The sequence below is a fragment of the Oncorhynchus kisutch genome, linkage group LG27, assembly GCF_002021735.2.
Source record: "Oncorhynchus kisutch isolate 150728-3 linkage group LG27, Okis_V2, whole genome shotgun sequence".
NCBI classification, from domain to species: domain Eukaryota; kingdom Metazoa; phylum Chordata; class Actinopteri; order Salmoniformes; family Salmonidae; genus Oncorhynchus; species Oncorhynchus kisutch.
Window position 1 is genome coordinate 28,117,999 of NC_034200.2, and position 19,850 is coordinate 28,137,848.

Sequence of the window (19,850 nt, forward strand, 5' to 3'; positions counted from 1 at the left end):
ACAATATACATTGGGGAGAAATGCAGTAAAATACAGTAAGTGATGAATGGTGTTACTGCAACAGTGATTGTGTGTGTGCTGCAGGTGTGCTCTTCAGCATTGAGGTAACGTCAACGTTCTTTGCGGTGAGGAACTACTGGAGGGGCTTTTTTGCTGCCACCTTCAGCGCCTTCATCTTCAGAGTACTGGCTGTGTGGAACCAGGACGAAGGTGAGGAGGTGTGTGTGTGTGTGTGTGTGTGCGGGGGGGGGGGGGGTCATTGAGCCAATAGTTAGTCAGAGCTGACTGGTGTATTCTCTCTGTCTCTCTCAGAGACCATCACGGCTCTTTTTAAGACACGTTTCCGTCTGGACTTCCCCTTTGACCTCCAGGAGTTGCCAGCCTTTGCCATCCTGGGGTACATGTGTGTTTACTGTATCCTGTGTGTTCTACACACCCTGCTCAAACTCCTCAGTATCATCACTGTAAATGGCTATTAACCTAGAACTGTGTGTGACTCTGTCCCCTGTCCTCCTCAGGATTGCGTGTGGTTTTGGTGGGGCCCTATTTGTCTACCTGAACAGACTGATAGTAGAGTGTATGAGGAAACAGAAGACCATCAACAAGTTCCTGCTTAGGAAGTGAGTCTGTGAATATTATACTATTGAACTGTTATATATTGTACACACACAAACATATGGAGGACCAAATCTGCAGTAATTATTGATAAATGCACAAATAAATAGATGAATAAATAAATGGATGAATGAATGCACACAAATAGATAAATCATTATTTTAATAACTAATCCCACTCTCATTTGATTAATTTATATTATTTATTTATTTATGTCTTCCTTCAATATGATAATGAGGTGTCAATCAAACGTATGTGGGTGGTATCTAACACACCAATGGTGAATCAATTCCAAAGCACCTTGCATGATTGCACTTGCCTCGGCTGCGTTCAGTATAACCGATTAGCCCCCCCTTCCCAACAAGTAATGTGCAGTGCATATCTATATATTAATGAATATCTGTTAATATTATATGTCACCGTTTTTTGGGCAGAAGTTGGAGATAAAATTCGATTATATGCAGCTTGCCGCACGCGCACCATAAAAACATTGCTCTTCGTTGATTTAGAAGCAGGTGAGCAGTTGTAGAACGCTGAGCCGTTGACTGCGTTACTTTTGACAATAAGCCACCGGACTACAGTCATATCGTTTTGAACCTAGAAGAAGACCAAGAGACGGGAGTAGGAAGGACTTGACCGGGATTGCCCAGAAAACCATGTTACTGTAATCGAACGTTACTGAGTGAGTATCAAGCTCGCTAGCTTGGCTACATATAATTAAATCGAGTTGGCTAGCTAGCTGCGTTTTAACAGCCAGACTCACACTTAGTTAGTTAGCTAATGAACTAAACTGCAATTATCATAAATCATTATTATCTAGCTAGCTACGGTACAGAAATATTTGTCAAATGTAAAGCAAGCAGTGCCATGGCATGTCAGAAGTAATGCATGTTGGTTAAATCACTTATTATAGAATGCATACTTAATTAATAGGGATGTCAGTTAGCTACATACCTAGGCTAATTCTTGACATAATACATATTTGAAGCAGTTTGGTTGCAATATTAGGTCTCAATCACTGGCATCTAAACGAGCAACTAAGCTAACTACAATCAAATGAGGAGCATGATGTCATGATGGAAATCAACTATGTGAAGGTAGCCACAGTACAGATTAGCCACAATAGTGGAATTGCTTTTTGCCTTAGCAATTCTTAGTGAGATGAGAAGTGGTGCTATAAAATAGTTTATCTAGCTATAAATTCACATGTAAACCATGTCATTTGTTGTAGCCGATAACACAAAATTGCATGTATACTTTTAAATCAGCTCCTATTGTCATTTATCAATCCTAAATACAGGTACCATTTTAATTGTGTTAATCTCTGCAATTTGTCATCTGATCTCTTGGAGCCTGGTGGAGGCAGAAAATTTTTCTACATCTAGGTTGAGGCTTGTTACCAGCAGGAACATGGAGCACTCTCTGTCAGTAAGTCATGATCTTGTTTTCCTTTACATGCTAGGCAGGAGGTGCTGGGCCAAGTTCTCATTCTAGCACACTACCTCTATCACTCTCCAGATGCTACAGAGACAGAATTGTCCTGCGAGCCTTCTGACCAACTACCTTTCATCTCTCCAGAGCACAGAGAAGTAAGCTACACTCATAAAAGTATACTATGTAAACCTCCTTCACTGTGGTGGTCTGCCTGTGTGACAGCATAGCATATTATACAGGGCCACTGGTTGGGTTGGATTTACTGTACACACAAACTCATTCTCTCACCTCCTTGTAATAGTCCCAGACTTTTATCAAAACTAACATATCCATCCCCCTAATCTCCAGGTGAGTCTGCTGGGCAATGGAACTCTAGAGCAGTACATCCAAAAAACCTTCCACCCTGTTGTCAGCTATCTGCAGATAGTTCCCTGATGGATGCAACTATCAAGGCTTTCAAAGGCCACATTTTGGGGGTGACCAAATGCATAAAGTTTTGTATGAACTAATTTTCGTTTTGTTAGATTACAAAATACCTTTTTCATGTCATGTTGGTCTTCACACTAACTTCTGTGGTAACTTTTAAACAAAGACAACACATAGGCTAATTGGTGTTTTGACATCAGATGTTGTTCAGAGCTGATATGAGTGGTCAAAAGACCAATTAGTGAAAAACCAAACATAATTGGGCAGCCTGTGTGAACGCAGCCTTAGTTTATGCTTCAAAAGGCCTAGAGTAAAAGAGTCATGTCTAGATTAATACATTTTTATTCATGTATATGAGATATATCTATCCCTGACCAGATTGAAGAATGGGACAAGTAGACAAAGTGAATGTCTGTGATTGTGTCTGTAGCATAATTTGAGTGGTTACATACAATACATGTTGACAGAATGGCTGCGAGACAGTGATGCTGTACTCCCAGGTAAGACCCTTTCAGTACCACGGAAGGGCATAGTTTACATTCAGGCTGCTTTGAAGAAGTGTCACCATCCAGGCCCATGTCACATCCTCTGATGGGGAGATGAAATGCATTATGTACCTTTCATCACCAAAGCCATGTTAGCGTTTATTGCACATGTTGCTGAACAATTCAACCCTTTTGTTAGTGTCATTGATATGGAAATTCACATTCCGTTAATAAGCATTGACTAATATCTAGGGCAGAGGTAGGCAACCCTTTTCCTGGAGTGCCGCAGGCGCTTAATGTTTCAGATTAAACTGACCTGGAAGACAATCACTGAACTGATAAATTAGCTCAGTTGGTCAGTACGGATTTCAGTACATAGAACGTTCAATTGAACGGAAGTGGTGCTGTACTGAATGACCAGTTTAAAAATGGGAAAGGCTTGGGTTGCCGGTTCAAAGTGCTGCCCTTTAAATATGTTGCTTCAAGCCACACACCCACTGAACGGTGCAAACGTATGTCTAAGAACATACAAGAACGTTTTGTTAAAATGTGTCATTCAGTACAAACCGTTCCACAATGTAGCAAATGATTAAGTGAACTATAGCCTAGATGGAACAAAATTCTTCATTACCTGGGCTCCCGAGTGGCGCAGATGTCTAAGGCACAGCATCTCTTTGTGCTTGAGGCGTCACTACAGACCCTGGTTCTATCCCGGGCTGTATCACAACCGGCCGGGATCGCGAGTCCTATAGGGCATCGCACAATTGGCCCAGCGTCGTTAGGGGAGGATTTGGCCAGGGTAGGCTGTCATTGTGAAATAAGAATTTGTTCTTAACTGACTTGCCTGGTTAAATAAAAAGGTTTGCCTGCTTTAGGGTCCTGTGATGAAGCGACTGCTGTGCAAGGTATTGGGCAACAGCTTTCTTCCAGGGTCCATATTCACAAAACATCTCAGAGAGATGAAGACAATCCTAACATCAGTACTCCTACTCTACTCTGAGATTCTTTGTGAATTTGGTCCCTGGCCTGTCAACACTGCACCTGAAATGCAACAAAAATATGAATAATTAGCTCAGTAACTTAGCTAACTAGCCAATGAAACACTTGTAAATGTGCACAAGCCTAATAAAGCAGGTGTATATGAAAACAGCCTATTTGCTGTGAAATTAAGAGGCATTTATCTTGCTAACTTTGTCACCAATCGATAAACCGGCAGGGGAACAAAGTAGTTTAACAAAAACTGCGGAATAGTCTAACTAGCTATTATTTCAAATACAGCTACCAATATATCTAGTTAATTGTTATTTTCTAGAAACCTAGCTACAGTCTGTTTAGCTAGCTAAGGTGAACTCTGATGGTGGGAGTAAACTAACGTTAGCTAGTTTGGCCCCTGCAGTTAAGGTAGCTGGCTAGTTACATTTTTAATCAAGTTTATTAATTGTATGAATAGCTAGCAAAGATATTCGTTCACACATGTCTCTTTTAGCAGCTAGTTGACCCAAATTGTCTGCATACCTCCACACGGAAAAGCAGATAATATGGAGATTCCGTCGTTTTCAACAGCGGCCAACACTGCCAGAGCAACCCACTGTACAGTATTGCCAACTCCTCAGTAAGGAAAGTAGCTATTGGCTGTCCTAAAAGTCACTAAATGACGCCATCACCTAATTTGCATAATTGGCCATGTGCATGTAATTGTGATGGATGCTGTAGGAGAGAGGAATAACGTGGAAGAGACAAAGTGAGTAAAAAAACACCCTATATACATTTAGAACTACAAAGGGATTTTCTGTCGATTTGTGTGTTTTTTTTTTTTGTCACAATTCCAACCCTCCTCCTTTATCCAGACTTGGGACCGGCAGAAGTGACCCAAAAGAGACACTCTTTTTATTTATTTTATTTTAAGGTTAAAAACCAAATTGTGGTCCACAAGTCATGGTAAAACATGAAAATTTTTAACCATAACATGTTTTACCTTTTTTTGTATATAATCTAAATGGACCAAAAGGAGACAATAAAAATAAAAATAAATGTCAATGGCAATGTGAGAAAATTATGGTAACTAGTCTGGCCATAATTCAGGTTAATTGTTTAAATAAATAAAAATCAGCCCCCCCCTCCACACACACACAGCCTGTGCTGGCTCACAGAAAGAGTGGGTCATTGTCATTTTGGTCAAGGCTCTCTATGGCAGGTTCAGTAACTGAGGGAGCTGACTTAAATGAGTAAGCAGCTGATGAGCCAAAAAGCTGCAAAACATTATCAGGCAGCTGGTGCTCATAGCAAGCCTCATCAGACAGCTTCAGTCCATATCGAATGTACAGGATGGAGTTAAGGGTCTGCAAGGACATCCGATTTCTAAGTTTGTTTTTTACCACACTCTGGCTGAATACTCTCTTGACTTCAGCATTCGAGTGTGGCAAGGACAACACAGACACAGCAGCCATGGCAAGTTCTTGAAACGGGTTGATATCAGCTGCATCCCTGAACTTCCAAATCTCACTCCAGAAGCCCAGTGTGTTTTTTGTTGTTGTCCCATTCCGTTTACTAAGATGGATGGCCCACCATTGCTGGACAATCTTGTCTACCAAGGTGCTTGGCAATTTTTTTCTATTTCTCCAGGGCTCTTATTGTGCTTTAGAGTTTCCTCCACATTGAAAACTGACATGTACTGCAGTGCTTCAATGTTGTCCGGCAGTCACCCTCAACTCATTATTAGTGAGGGAGATGGTGAAGGCTACACACCGCTTTCTGACATTGTTTTCATCCTCAGGCGCAAGGTGGAGCTCAGCTGCCTTTGACTTAAAAAGGTAACCAAGGTACGGTTTGGGACTGATGTATCCATTATTGGCCCTTTTAGTACATCAACATTTGCCAGTGGATACAGCACCCTGCTGCTCACAGACTTGATCAGGCTAACCAAGCTGTCAAGTAGCTTAAGAGGATCAACTTGCTCTCCCTCAAAAGCCTTGATGGCCAACTGTACCTCACCCAGCACAGACTTCAAAAAAGTCAGATACAATATGTTTTGAGGATCACTGTACATGGAGTATAAAACCTCAGCCATGTAGCAGTGTTCACTGGACTTGGTGACTGCGAAATGCAGCCTAAGCTCCTCCCACTGGCCTAAAACGCGTGCAACCGCAGGTTCAATGGAGAGCCAATGTGTGGCACACACCTTGGTTATCTGTAAAGGTTTCTCCCAACAGTTGATGGTCTCATATGGCCTTGTTGGACAGTTATAAGTCTCATACCAAGTACTCTACACTACAGGGGATGGTGTCATTGGAAGCATGACTTACAGCAAGCTGCAGAGTGGCACACACGGCAAATAAGAACCAGATATTTGAGGCCATACTCCTTCAGCACTTTATGGACCCCTTTGTTAATCCCCGTCATAACAGCGGCATTGTCAGTCCCTATCCCCAGGTGTTTCTCTTTTTTAAGACAACACTTCTCGAGGAAAGTCACAAAAGCATGGGCTATAGATTTTGCATCTCCTCCCTCCAACTCAATAAGCCCCAGAAATGTTGATACAATTGTCTGCTTGGTGTCACTAAAGTACCTTATCACAACCCCCAGGTACTTAGAAACACTTAAATCCGTGGACTCATTGAGGAGGATGCTTCAACGCTGGTCACCCACACCTGCGACCAACTTTTTCAGAAAGTATGGTGCTAGAACACCATTAATAATTTCTGTGCACTTTGTCCTGTGCATTTTGAAGTGGGAAGCAGCAGTGGAGTCTGAGAAAGCAGCTCTACATGCTTCTCCAATGTGATCACATGCCAGTATGGAACAGAACAGTGTTCAACGATAGCTAATGCCATGGCGGCCTCAGCCTTTTTTGCAGTCAAATTTTTTTAACCATAAATGTCAGCTTGTTTTGGGTGGAACTGTTATAAGGCTTTGCCTTTTGAGTATGTTTTTGAGTTGTCGTGTATTTTAACATCACTAAGTTTGGTGTAAAAATCAGCCTTTACAATACAGGCAGTATGCCTGTGTATCATCTCCAATAAACGGCTTCAACCAGCCTTTACAATACAGGCAGTATGCCTGTGTATCATCTCCAATAAACGGCTTCAACCAGCCTTTACAATACAGGCAGTATGCACACTTTTAAGTGTCACATGATCTGTCACATGATATCAGGATATGTTCTGAAAGGCCCCAGAGTCTGCAACACCCCTAAGCAAAGGGCACCACCAAGCAAGTGGCACCGTGAAGACCAAGGAGCTCTCCAAACAGGCCAGGGACGAAGTTGTGGAAAAGTACAGATCAGGGTTTGGCTATAAATAAATATCAGAAACTTTGAACATCCCACTGAGCACCAATAAATCCATTATTAAAAAATGAAAAGAATATGGCACTACAGCAAACCTGCCAAGAGAGGGCCTCCCACCAAAACTCACGGACCAGTCAAGGAGGGCATTAATCAGAGGCAACAAAGAGACCAATCATAACCCTGAAGGAGCTGCAAAGCTCCACAGCGGAGATTGGAGTATATGTCCATTTAAGCCGTACACTCCACAGAGCTGGGCTTTACAGAAGAGTGGGCAGAAAAAGACATTGCTTAAAGAAAAAAATAAGCAAACACGTTTGGTGTTCACCAAACGGCATGTGGGACAATCCCCAAACATATGGAAGAAGATACTCTGGTCAGGTGAGACAAAAAAAAAATGTTTGCCATCAAGAACAACACTATGTCTGGCGCTAACCCAACACCTCATCACTCGAGAGCACCATCCCCACAGTGAAGCATGGTGGTGGCAGCATCATGCTGTGGGGATTTTATTCATCGGCAGGGACTGAGAAACAGGTCAGAATTGAAGGAATGATGGATGGCGCCAAATATAGGGAAGTACTTAAGGGAAAACTGTTTGTCTTCCAGAGGTTTGAAACTGGGACGGAGATTCACCTTCCAGCAGGACAATGACCCAAAGCACACTGCTAAAGCAACCCTCGAGTGGTTTAAGCAAACATATTTAAATGTCTTAGAATGGCCTAGTCAAAGCCCAGACCTCAATCCAATTGGGAATCTGTGGTATGACTTAAAGATTGCTGTACACCAGCGGAACCCATCCAACTTGAAGGATCTGGAGCAGTTTTGCCTTGATGAATGGGCAAAAATCCCAGTGGCTGGATGTGCCAAGCTTATAGAGACATTGCTGCAAAAGGTGGCTCTACAAAGTATTGACTTTGGGGTTCTGCATGCTAAAGTTTCGTTTTTTTGTCTTGTTTTCTTCACAATAAAAAAAAATCAATTGATACAAACCTCAAAATGTATTTTAATTCCAGGTTGTAAGGCAAGAAAATAGGAACAATGCCAAGGGGGGTGAATACTTTTGCAAGCCACTGTATATCCATAACAATGAGCTGATAATGCCTGATTTTTGTCTGGCATAGCTAGAAAAGTCTGCATTCTCGTCAGGACACTCAACACTGTTCATTATGAGGAGATCGCATTGCATATCAAACACTAGGCTAAATAGTTTGTTGCTAGCAAACTTGCCAATATGACAACCAAATTCAAAAATACCAGTTGCTGAAAACAGTTGCTCCCAAACTAGAAGCGTGGGAGGATTTGACAGTATAGCGCCACTTGCGTCAAGACTGCAACATAGGGACCAGAGAAATGTATGTTTGTCACTCACCACGTTCGGTTGTCAGATGCTCCAAAAAAAAATTTTGTCCTCCTTGGAGCTGCTTTTACAATGAATCCCATTTCAGTTTGTCGTTGTTGGTTTAACTTTCTGTAACTTTGTAGCAAGTAAGGTCTGCATGTGTAGGTGCAAAATGCATCATGATTGCAAGGTGTCCCAATATCTTTTCCAACTCTCCCGTTATCTGGTTTTAATGTCTATTCTAGAATGCCCTTCTAGCCAATCAGAAACGAGTATTCAAAAATGCTGTGTTATAATTAAGCAATAGGCAAAAGGCCCAAGGAAGTGTGGTATATGGTCAATTGAATATGCATGACACATCGCAGAGTGCCTGGACACAGACCGTAACCGCCTTATTGCTATTATAAACTGGTTACCAATGTAATTGTCATACCCGTGGTATACATTCTGAAATACAACAGCTTTCAGCCAATCAGCATTCAGGGCTTGAACCACCCAGTTTATCATGTTATATGAATTCAACAAAAAACAACAATTAGTTAATTTGACAAAAAATGACAAGTTAAAATCGCACTGTGGATGTATTAGACTTCATCATTGCATACTTATATTTCACTGTGCAATATGTGGACACCCCTTCAAATGAGTAGATTTTGCTATTTCAGCCACACCAGTTGCTGACCGGTGTATAAAAAGCAAGCACACAGCCATGCAATCTCTAAAGACAAACATTGTCAGTAGAATGGCCTTACTGAAGGGCTCAGTGACTTTCAATGTGGCACTGTCATAGGTGGCCACCTTTCCAACAAGTCAGTTCATCAAATTTGTGCCCTGCTAGAACTTCTCCGGTCAACTGTAACTGCTGTTATTGTGAAGTAGAAACATCTAGGAGCAACAATGGCTCAGCCGTTAAGTGGTAGGCCACACAACCTCACAGAACGGGACCGCTGAAGGCTGAAAAGCATAGCGCGTTAAAATCTTCTGTCATCGGTTGCAGCACTCACTACCAAGTTCCAAACTACCTCAAGAAGCAACGTCAGCACAAGAACTGTTTGTACAGAGCTTCATGAAATGGGTTTCCATGGCCGCACTCAAGCCTAAGGTCACCATGCGCAATTTCAAGTGTCGGCTGGAGTGGTGTAAACTTTGCCGCCTTTGGACTCTGGAGCAGTGGAAACATGTTCTCTGGAGCTAAAACACTCAAATTTGTGTATACACTTCACATTTGTGTTCTGATGGTGTCACTGAGTAGGCTGATACCCATTTCATGGACCCAAGATCCATAGGTAAAGCTGGACGTTGCAATATGAATGTTCAATAGGCTGAATAGTGAGGGGATTTTACAGTCAAAGTCCTGCAATAATAGCTACAATGCTAATATTTGTGTAAACTCTTCATAGTTGTGAACATTTCATGGATCCAAGATCCTTAGGGAAGGTTGTATAATGCATACAGTAGTCCCCCAATTCAATTCTGAAGTCTAACAGAGCCTAAATGTTATTTTAAACTGATATATAAATTCAAAAAAAGACTGACTTTTTTAAACAACATTCCAAACCTGTAAAGCATTATCTAGTCTAAATATGGCATGATTCCAATATTTGTATCTGTTTGCGTCACTTTCATGGGGTACTTTTATTTTCAAGATGAACGCAAATTCCACTATTGTGGCTCATAGTTATTGTGACCGATCAACCAATGGTGTGTTAAATTCCACCCACAGACATTTGATTGATGTTACCATATTGGAGAAAAAACTACATGAATGAATAAAGATAAAATATTAAAATGAATTACATTTCGAGTAATTAGATAATACATACAGGTATGTAGAGAAAATGTATTCATTTTAGTCAGTATTTTGTATTTCCTTGCTCATTTAATTGTGTGGATTTATTTATCTGTTTCTGTGTGTATTTATTTATAATTGTGGCAGGTTTAGTTCTCTACACACACACGGCGGCTCGCCTTATATGTGAACCCCACGCTGCATCCCCCCAGGAAAACACTGTTGAGAGTTTGAATAGTACAACGTTCAATTTCGACATTTGGTAGTGCATCAGCAGTTCTCTCATGTCCAGTTTGGGTCCATTTAAAAACTGCTTTGTTGCAAGGTATCGTCTCTATAATTTCCCTAGTGGCCTGAGATCTTAAATACCTGAACAGCAGTGTATTGTATAAAAGATGAACAGAAAGGGAGAGACAACTTGTAAATGTTGGACACCGTTCCTTTAAGAGCAGACGTGTCAGTTGATTGGGAGGGTCTTTGTAAGGCCACGTAAACTGGAAACCTGAATGTTATGAACAGGAACAATCCTTTAGACTTATTCACAAAGCTACATCTACTCCAGTCAATGTTGACTTTTTTCTAATCATAAGAAGAGAAAGAGCAAAGTCAACACATGCTGAGGTGAGTAGAAAGAAAGAAGATATGATAATCGTTTGACATGTCCCATGATGACTGGTATAGCTACCAGTCAAAAGTTTGGACACACCTACTCATTCAAGGGTTTTTCTTTATTTGTACTATTTTCTACATTGTAGAATAATAGCGAAGACATCAAAACTATGAAATAACATATAGAATCAAATCAAAATATATGAACAGCTCAAATAAGAAAAGAGAAATGACAGTCCATCATTACCATGAAGGTCAGTCAATCTGGATTTTTTTTTGCAAAAACCATCAAGCACTATGATGAAACTCACTCTCATGAGGACTGCCACAGGACAGGAAGACCCAGAGTTACCTCTGCTGCAGAGGATAAGTTCATTAGAGTTAACTGCACCTCTGATTGCAGCCCAAATAAATGCTTCACAGAGTTAAAGTAACAGACACATCTCAACATCAACTCTTCAGAGGAGACTGCATGGATCAGGCCTTCATGGTCAAATTTCTGCAAAGAAACCACTTCTAAAGGTCACCAATCATAAGAAGAAACTTGATAGGGCCAAGAAACATGAGCAATGGACATTAGACCAGTGTAAATCTGTCCTTTGGTCTGATGAGTCCAAATTTGAGATTTTTGGTTACAACCGATGTGCCTTTGTGAGATTTTTTTTATTTAGCGATCTGTCATAATATAATTGAGACAGTAGATCTAGCTGGTCTGTCATAATAAAATAGAGACAGCACATCTAGCCTGGTCTGTCTTAATATAATAAAGACAATAGATGGTCTGCCATAACATAATAGAGACAGTAGATGTAGCTGGTTTGTCATAATATAATTGAGACAATAGATATAGCTGGTGTGTCATAATATAAATGAGACAGTAGATCTAGCAGGTATTATGATAATATATTAGAGACTGTAGATGGTCTCTCATAATATAGTTGAGATGCAGAGTAGGTGAAGGGATGATCTCCACATGTGTGGTTCCTACTGTGAAGCATGGAGGAGGAGGTGTGAGGGTGCTTTGCTGGTGACACTGTCAGTGTGGGCAAGCTACTTTTGAAGAGTCTATAATATGTTTTGATTTGACTAACACTTTTGGTTACTACATGATTCCATATGTGTTATTTCATAGTTTTGATGTCTCCACTATTATTCTACAATGTAGGAAATAGTAAAAAAGAAAAACCCTTGAATGAGTAGGTGTGTCCAAACTTTTGACTTTTAACTTTTGACTGGTACTGAATGACAGTGTATGATTATATTGTTCACACTGACAAACAATTCAATGATAAAAATAAAAACATTTTTTTAAGAATGACTTATTTCAGAGGGGCCAAAACAGATGTAGTTTTCTTTGGTCTGTTCTCAGCTATGGCTTCCTCTGAAGAGCAGCTCCAGTGTTCTATCTGTCTGGATGTGTTCGCTGAGCCAGTCACCACTCCCTGTGGACACAACTTCTGCAAGGCCTGTATCAGAGGATACTTGGATAGCACTGACGTGTGCAAGTGTCCCACATGTAAAAAATACAGTTTATAAGACACCAGATCCCTTTTTCAATACTTTCACTTCTGTGAAGGCTGCTCAAGTCAAGGAGTTAGCTCCAGTTCATGTCACACTCATCACCCCAGGACAAGCCCAAACCACAACCCTCAACAAATCTGGAGAAGTACCATGTGACATCTGCACTGAGACAAAGCACATGGCCCTGAAGTCCTGTCTGATGTGTCTGACCTCTTATTGTGAGGCTCACCTGGAGCATCATCGGATCAAATCAAATTTATTTATATAGCCCTTCATACATCAGCTGATATCTCAAAGTGCTGTACAGAAACCCAGCCTAAAACCCCAAACAGCAAGCAATGCAGGTGTAGAAGCACGGTGGCTAGGAAAAACTCCCTAGAAAGGCCAAAACCTAGGAAGAAACCTAGAGAGGAACCAGGCTATGTGGGGTGGCCAGTCCTCTTCTGGCTGTGCCGGGTGGAGATTATAACAGAACATGGCCAAGATGTTCAAATGTTCATAAATGACCAGCATGTTTGTATAATAATAAGGCAGAACAGTTGAAACTGGAGCAGCAGCACGGTCAGATGGACTGGGGACAGCAAGGAGTCATCATGTCAGGTAGTCCTGGGGCATGGTCCTAGGGCTAAGGTCCTCCAAGAGAGAGAAAAAAAGAGAGAATTAGAGAGAGCATATGTGGGGTGGCCAGTCCTCTTCTGGCTGTGCCGGGTGGAGATTATAACAGAACATGGCCAAGATGTTAAAATGTTCATAAATGATCAGCATGTTCGAATAATAAGAAGGCAGAACAGTTGAAACTGGAGCAGCAGCACGGCCAGGTGGACTGGGGACAGCAAGGAGTCATCATGTCAGGTAATCCTGAGGCATGGTCCTAGGGCTCAGGTCCTCTGAGAGAGAGAAGGAGAGAATTAGAGAACGCACACTTAGATTCACACAGGACACCGAATAGGACAGGAGAAGTACTCCAGATATAACAAACTGACCCCAGCCCCCCGACACATAAACTACTGCAGCATAAATACTGGAGGCTGAGACAGGAGGGGTCAGGAGACACTGTGGACCCATCCGAGGACACCCCTGGACAGGGCCAAACAGGAAGGATATAACCCCACCCACTTTGCCAAAGCACAGCCCCCACACCACTAGAGGGATATCTTCAACCACCAACTTACCATCCTGAGACAGGGCCGAGTATAGCCCACAAAGTTCTCCGCCATGGCACAACCCAGACAGGATGACCACATCAGTGAATCAACCCACTCAGGTGACGCACCCCTTCCAGGGACGGCATGAGAGAGCCCCAGTAAGCCAGTGACTCAGCCCCTGTAATAGGGTTAGAGGCAGAGAATCCCAGTGGAAAGAGGGGAACCGGCCAGGCAGAGACAGCAAGGGCGGTTCGTTGCTCCAGAGACTTTCCGTTCACCTTCCCACTCCTGGGCCAGACTACACTCAATCATATGACCCACTGAAGAGATGAGTCTTCAGTAAAGACTTAAAGGTTGAGACCGAGTTTGCGTCTCTGACATGGGTAGGCAGACTGTTCCATAAAAATGGAGCTCTATAGGAGAAAGCCCTGCCTCCAGCTGTTTGCATAGAAATTCTAGGGACAATTAGGAGGCCTGCGTCTTGTGACCGTAGCGTACGTGTAGGTATGTACGGCAGGACCAAATCAGAGAGATAGGTAGGAGCAAGCCCATGTAATGCTTTGTAGGTTAGCAGTAAAACCTTGAAATCAGCCCTTGCTTTGACAGGAAGCCAGTGTAGAGAGGCTAGCACTGGAGTAATATGATCAAATTTTTTGGTTCTAGTCAGGATTCTAGCAGCCGTATTTAGCACCAACTGAAGTTTATTTAGTGCTTTATCCGGGTAGCCGGAAAGTAGAGCATTGCAGTAGTCACCTAGAAGTGACAAAAGCATCGGATAGTGGCGTCTTTAAAGAAGCACAAGCTGATTGACCCTGTGGAGAACCTGGAAGACAGGGTGTGTAAGAAGCATGAGAGACCCCTGGAGCTGTTCTGTAAGAGAAGACCAAGCATGTGTGTGTCAGTTCTGCACCGAGACAGACCACAAGACTCATAAGACTGTCCCCATAGAGGAAGAGTATGGAGAGAGGAAAGCTCAGATGGGGAAAAGTAAGGATACATTTCAGAAGATGATCCAGGAGAGACTGAAGAAGGTTAAGGAGATTGAACAGGCAGTAGAGCTCAGCAAGAGAGACGCAGAGAGAGAGATAGTAGACAGTTTGCAGGTCTTCGCTGCTCTGGTTTGTTGCATTGAGAGAAACCAGGCTGAGCTCATTGAGGTGGTTGAGGAGAAGCAGAAAGCTGCCGAGAGACAGGCTGAAAGGCTCATTGAAGAGCTGGAGCAAGAAATCACTGAACTAAAGAGCAGAAGCACTGAGCTGGAGCAGCTCTCAAATATTAAGGACCACCTCCACCTCCTTCAGAGCTCCACATCCCTCTATACCACCCTTCCACCTACCAAGAACTGGTCTGGTGTTCACAGCGATCTGTGTGTTGGGACTGTGAGGAGAGCTGTGTCTCAACTGGAGGAGACACTCAATAAGGAGATGGAGATGTTTCCTCAAATCAAGCTGAAGAGGATGCAGCAGTGTGCAGTGGATGTGATGCTGGACCCTGACACAGCATGTCCTTATCTTATCCTGTCTGAGGACCGGAAAGAAGTGAGATATGGAGCCATAAAGCAGGAACTCCCTGACAACCCAGAGAGGTTTGATTGTCATCCCCGTGTGTTAGGAATGGAGGGGTTCTCTTCAGGGAAATTCTACTATGAGGTACAGATGAAGGAGAAGAATTGGTGGGCCTCAGGAGTGGCTAGAGAGTCCATCAACAGGAAGGGGATGAATGTACTGAGTCCTGAATTTGGAGCCTGGACTATAGAGCTGAGGAATAGGAATGAGTATGGAGCTCGCACTGAGCTTGTAGTTCCCCTCACCATGAGAGAGAAGCCCCAGAAAGTGGGCGTGTTTGTAGATTATAAGAAGGGTCAGGTCTCCTTTTACGATGTGGAGGCCAGGTCTCATATCTACTCTTTCACGGACTGCACCTTCACTGAGAGACTCTGCCCACTGTTGTCTTCACCTGATCCTTCTGGTGATAACTCAGCTCCACTTATCTTCTCTCCCGTCATGTCTGAGTTTAGTCAATAGGAAATTTAGTCACAGGAAAGCACAGCGATGTGCCCTAATGAATGTGTTTATAGATTGTTATCTATGGTCAGATTGTATAATTAAGCGGTAAGGCCTGAGGTGTGGTTTATTGGACAATATTTTTTTCTTATTTACAATGATGACCTGTCAAACACTTACAGTATGTATAGTGTAACTATATACACATCAATAACACAATACATGAAGAGCAAACACAAAAAGCTAAACATAATGATACAAACACATTCTTCAGTAAAAAAATACGGAAGCAGCCTTTAGCAGTGGTATATTGGCCATATACCAAAAGGGAAAGGGGATGCCTAGTCAGTTGCACAGCTAAATGAATTCAACTGAAATGTGTCCACATGTAACCCAACACCTCTGAATGAGTCCATGTCATCAGCGCCCAGGGAGCAGTTATTGTTGGGGTTAACTGCCTTGTTCAAGGGCAGAATGGCAGATTGTTCCACCTTGCCCGGCTCGAGGTGACTTATTGCTATTATAAACCGGTTACCATGAATATAACAATAAAGAAGTATTTTTGCTTCATGCCTGTGGTATATTGTCTGATATACACATGGCTGGAATGCTGTTTCCGCCAATCAGCATCCAAAACCCAAATTACCCGGTTTATGATGGATGCTTCTCCGATGTCTTAACTGGAAATTGCTATGATAAATTTTTTTTAAAGTTGTCTCTAGTCCATGTGCCATTATTTTCTTCCTGTACAAAATACATATGCCCCTCATTCCTCCCCTCATTGTATAAAGAGTTAGGGCCAGCTCGCTGTCATGCCAAAATGTCCCCCGGCCAAAAAGTGTCCCCCTCTGCGTTACAATGGGATTTTATAAACTACGTCCGTTGCTATATCAACGGTGTGATGGCAAAATGATAAAAAATGTGGATATCATTACAGCCTAAATGATGTTCTTTTCATCATCACTATGCAAACAAGGCTGATTTCCATTACAATTTCGCTGTTTAAACAAGTTGTTTAGCTAATAAAATGAAAACATTACTTCTAACTACTTTTGGGTACCTTGTTAACATGACATGAAATCCAATGCTTAAACGTTGCTACGTTTTGGAAATGTCAAATAAAACATGTAATCTGCTTGACACATTAAAGTTACCTTACAGATCATGAAGTCGGATCATTTCCACGCCATTCATATGCAAATCCATTTGATTCATACACTGGCTTGTCTGGCTGTCATGTTTTATTTTCACCTGCCATTTCAGTAGTCCTCTATCTTGATTTTTTTAAACTCTAACTCACATAGCTCATCAGTACACCCTTGGGGTTGAAAATATATGTATCTATTGTCGCTCCTAGGATACAACAATGAAAACCAACCTGGCAATATTTAAGGTTGTAATACATAAACTTTGATCTTTTTTGGTACAGTTGTGTTATTCATTTATTTGCAGATTTTTTTTGTACGCTCACATGGTAATCAGACTAAATGACTGAATTCTGGTGTGTGGGATATTGAGGTGGTGGTTGCTGTGTGTGTGGGATATTGAGGTGGTGGTTGCTGTGTGTGTGGGATATTGAGGTGGTGGTTGCTGTGTGTGTGGGATATTGAGGTGGTGGTTGCTGTGTGTGTGGGATATTGAGGTGGTGGTTGCTGTGTGTGTGGAATATTGAGGAGGTGGTTGCTGTGGGAATGTTCTGCCTGTCACTTGTTCTCAACAGGCAGCCAGTTTCGGAAGGGGGACGTGACTGCAAAGTCCAGGCACTGCTGCTCTGAGTGTTTGCAGTGCTAGTGTTTTTAGTTCATCTGTGTATCTCACATATGATGTGCCTACTATGATAGTTTTCTTGCTCTTTCTTAGCAGATAATGACAACTTGACAATAACAGTAGCTGATGTAATGAAAAGTTGGAGGGTGGTTGGTAATGGAGGACATCAGGTGGATCCACGTCTGGGTGTTGGGCAGAACCCCTAGGCCCTGGAGAACAGGAGCAGAATAAAGGGAACAGGGTAGGAGACAAAGATGTAAACAGTAAAGTTACACTTTACTCTGCCGAAAATGTGATGGATTAGTGCAGTGTTATAAATGGGAGATATGTACTTTTCAACACTTGGAAGGTATAGCCTACCTCAAGCTGGTCCCCACTCTGACTCAGAGCACAGAGAATCAGACTGATCTGAACTCACTGGTTCTGGTGGATGGGATACTTCCTGGGGGGCTCGGACGGTCGATGGTCCTAAAGGCATTTGGAGAGAAATTGAAGAGATACATTTTTATAAGCTCAGCATAACTATCCTTTCTTGCTTTCTCTAATGTCAACCAAACTTAACAGACTTTGTCTATTGGACTTCAGCGAAGTGTAGGGCATCAGTGGTCGACCGGCCAACTGGAGAAGTTGTTGGCTTCCACCGAGGTAACCAGATGATAATGAGAAAAATATCAGTGTTAGGGAAACTAAAACAAGCTTCAGGTTATTTTATGTGCAAATACAAATAGTTATCTGAGATTTGTTATATTAGGCCCGTTCACTTTAATAGATGGTGACCCCAGCTAGGAGGTGAAAGAGCAGTGAGGTTTCCCAGGTCTCGCCTTCCTTTGGTCCTTCTCCCAAACCAAGTCATTCGCTCACATGTCGTAGAGCTTGGTGCCCTTCTTGATTCTGCTCCGGTAGCTCTCCTGTTTCTCCTGCGCCTTGTCCATGTTCAGTCTCACCTTGATTCTGCTCCGGTAGCTCTCCTGTTTCTCCTGTTTCTCCTTGTCCATGTTCAGTCTCACCTTGATTCTGCTCCGGTAGCTCTCCTGTTTCTCCTGCGCCTTGTCCATGTTCAGTCTCACCTTGATTCTGCTCCGGTAGCTCTCCTGTTTCTCCTGCGCCTTGTCCATGTTCAGTCTCACCTTGATTCTGCTCCGGTAGCTCTCCTGTTTCTCCTGCGCCTTGTCCATGTTCAGTCTCACCTTGATTCTGCTCCGGTAGCTCTCCTGTTTCTCCTGTTTCTCCTTGTCCATGTTCAGTCTCACCTTGATTCTGCTCCGGTAGCTCTCCTGTTTCTCCTGCGCCTTGTCCATGTTCAGTCTCACCTTGATTCTGCTCCGGTAGCTCTCCTGTTTCTCCTTGTCCATGTTCAGTCTCACCTTGATTAAGAAGAATAAGTGAAATTATATTTCATATTACAAATATATTTCTTACATATCTCTTGGAGGGCCAGAAAAAAAGCAGTGGACAATAATTTTTACCTCGTCAAAGAAACTCCACATCCTTCTCAGTCCGTGCTTGAATGTGGTCCTCAAAGGCGTTCTGATCTGGTTCGACAACTTCCACCACATCAGGTATGGTGATCTGAAAGGACGTTATACAAAAATAGCAATAGACAAACACTAAGTCGATTACACATTTGAAAGACATATGCAGTGCTTGTACATTATATACAATTGCATTGTTTATCCCAGTCAACAGCTGTGGCTCCCGTCCATACACTGCCTGGATGCTGCTGTTGTGTGCAAAGAGAATTACCTTCAGGTTGTTCTCCCACTCTTCCTGTAGTCTTGTAGTCTGTAGCAGTCTTGAGGGTCTGGTTGGTCCATTCACCAAACCATGTACCATGGAAAAACAAACAAATTGTAAAAAAATCTAAATAAAACACTGGTGACAGAATATAACATCCACACCTTGTTCCAGCATTCATGACCTCGGTCCCACAAGATGACCTCAGGAGAACCTTGGGTGTTGAAGATGTCCATCATTACCTTGGAGGTGGCATCGCCAGTCCACCTCCTTGATCGGTATCATAACTAGCAACATGGGGTGGCAGGGTAGCCTAGTGGTTAGAGTGTTGGACCGAATAACCGAAAGGTTGCAAGTTCGAATCCCCCGAGCTGACAAGGTACAAATCTGTCGTTCTGCCCCTGAACAGGCAGTTAACCCACTGTTCCTAGGCCATCATTGAAAATAAGAATTTGTTCTTAACTGACTTGCCTAGTAAAATAAAGGGAAAATTAAAATAAATAAAAAATGTGGATAGCCTATTTAGAGTGTTGGGCCTGTAACCGCAAGGTTGCTGGATTGAATCCCTGAGCTGACAAGCTAAGAATCTGTCGTTCTGCCCCTGAGTAAGGCAGTTAACCCATTGTTCCCCTGGCGCCAAAGATGTGGATGTCGATTATGGCAGTCACCCACACCTCTCTGATTCAGAGGGGTTGGGT

General features: G+C 42.5%; 2 protein-coding genes and 1 long non-coding RNA gene across 3 annotated transcripts in view; all 3 read left to right on the forward strand.

Moving 5' to 3' along the window:
* The window catches only part of LOC109871808 (chloride channel protein 2-like), a 112,101-nt gene that overhangs the window by 72,664 nt on the left and 19,587 nt on the right, over positions 1-19,850 (forward strand). The window contains exons 9-11 of the mRNA XM_031807330.1: positions 85-210; positions 313-397; positions 519-620. Of these exons, the coding sequence (XP_031663190.1) occupies positions 85-210; positions 313-397; positions 519-620 (313 nt within the window). The remainder of the gene's footprint in view (positions 1-84; positions 211-312; positions 398-518; positions 621-19,850) is intronic.
* LOC109871986 (uncharacterized) lies at positions 902-4,112 on the forward strand. Its single transcript, XR_002252386.2, has 4 exons — positions 902-1,297; positions 1,968-2,043; positions 2,134-2,204; positions 2,398-4,112. It is a non-coding gene; the product is annotated as an uncharacterized LOC109871986 (long non-coding RNA).
* LOC116357838 (E3 ubiquitin-protein ligase TRIM39-like) lies at positions 14,332-17,191 on the forward strand. Its single transcript, XM_031807329.1, has one exon. It carries the CDS (start codon positions 14,497-14,499, stop codon positions 15,670-15,672), a length of 1,176 nt encoding a protein of 391 aa, XP_031663189.1. The 5' UTR covers positions 14,332-14,496; the 3' UTR covers positions 15,673-17,191.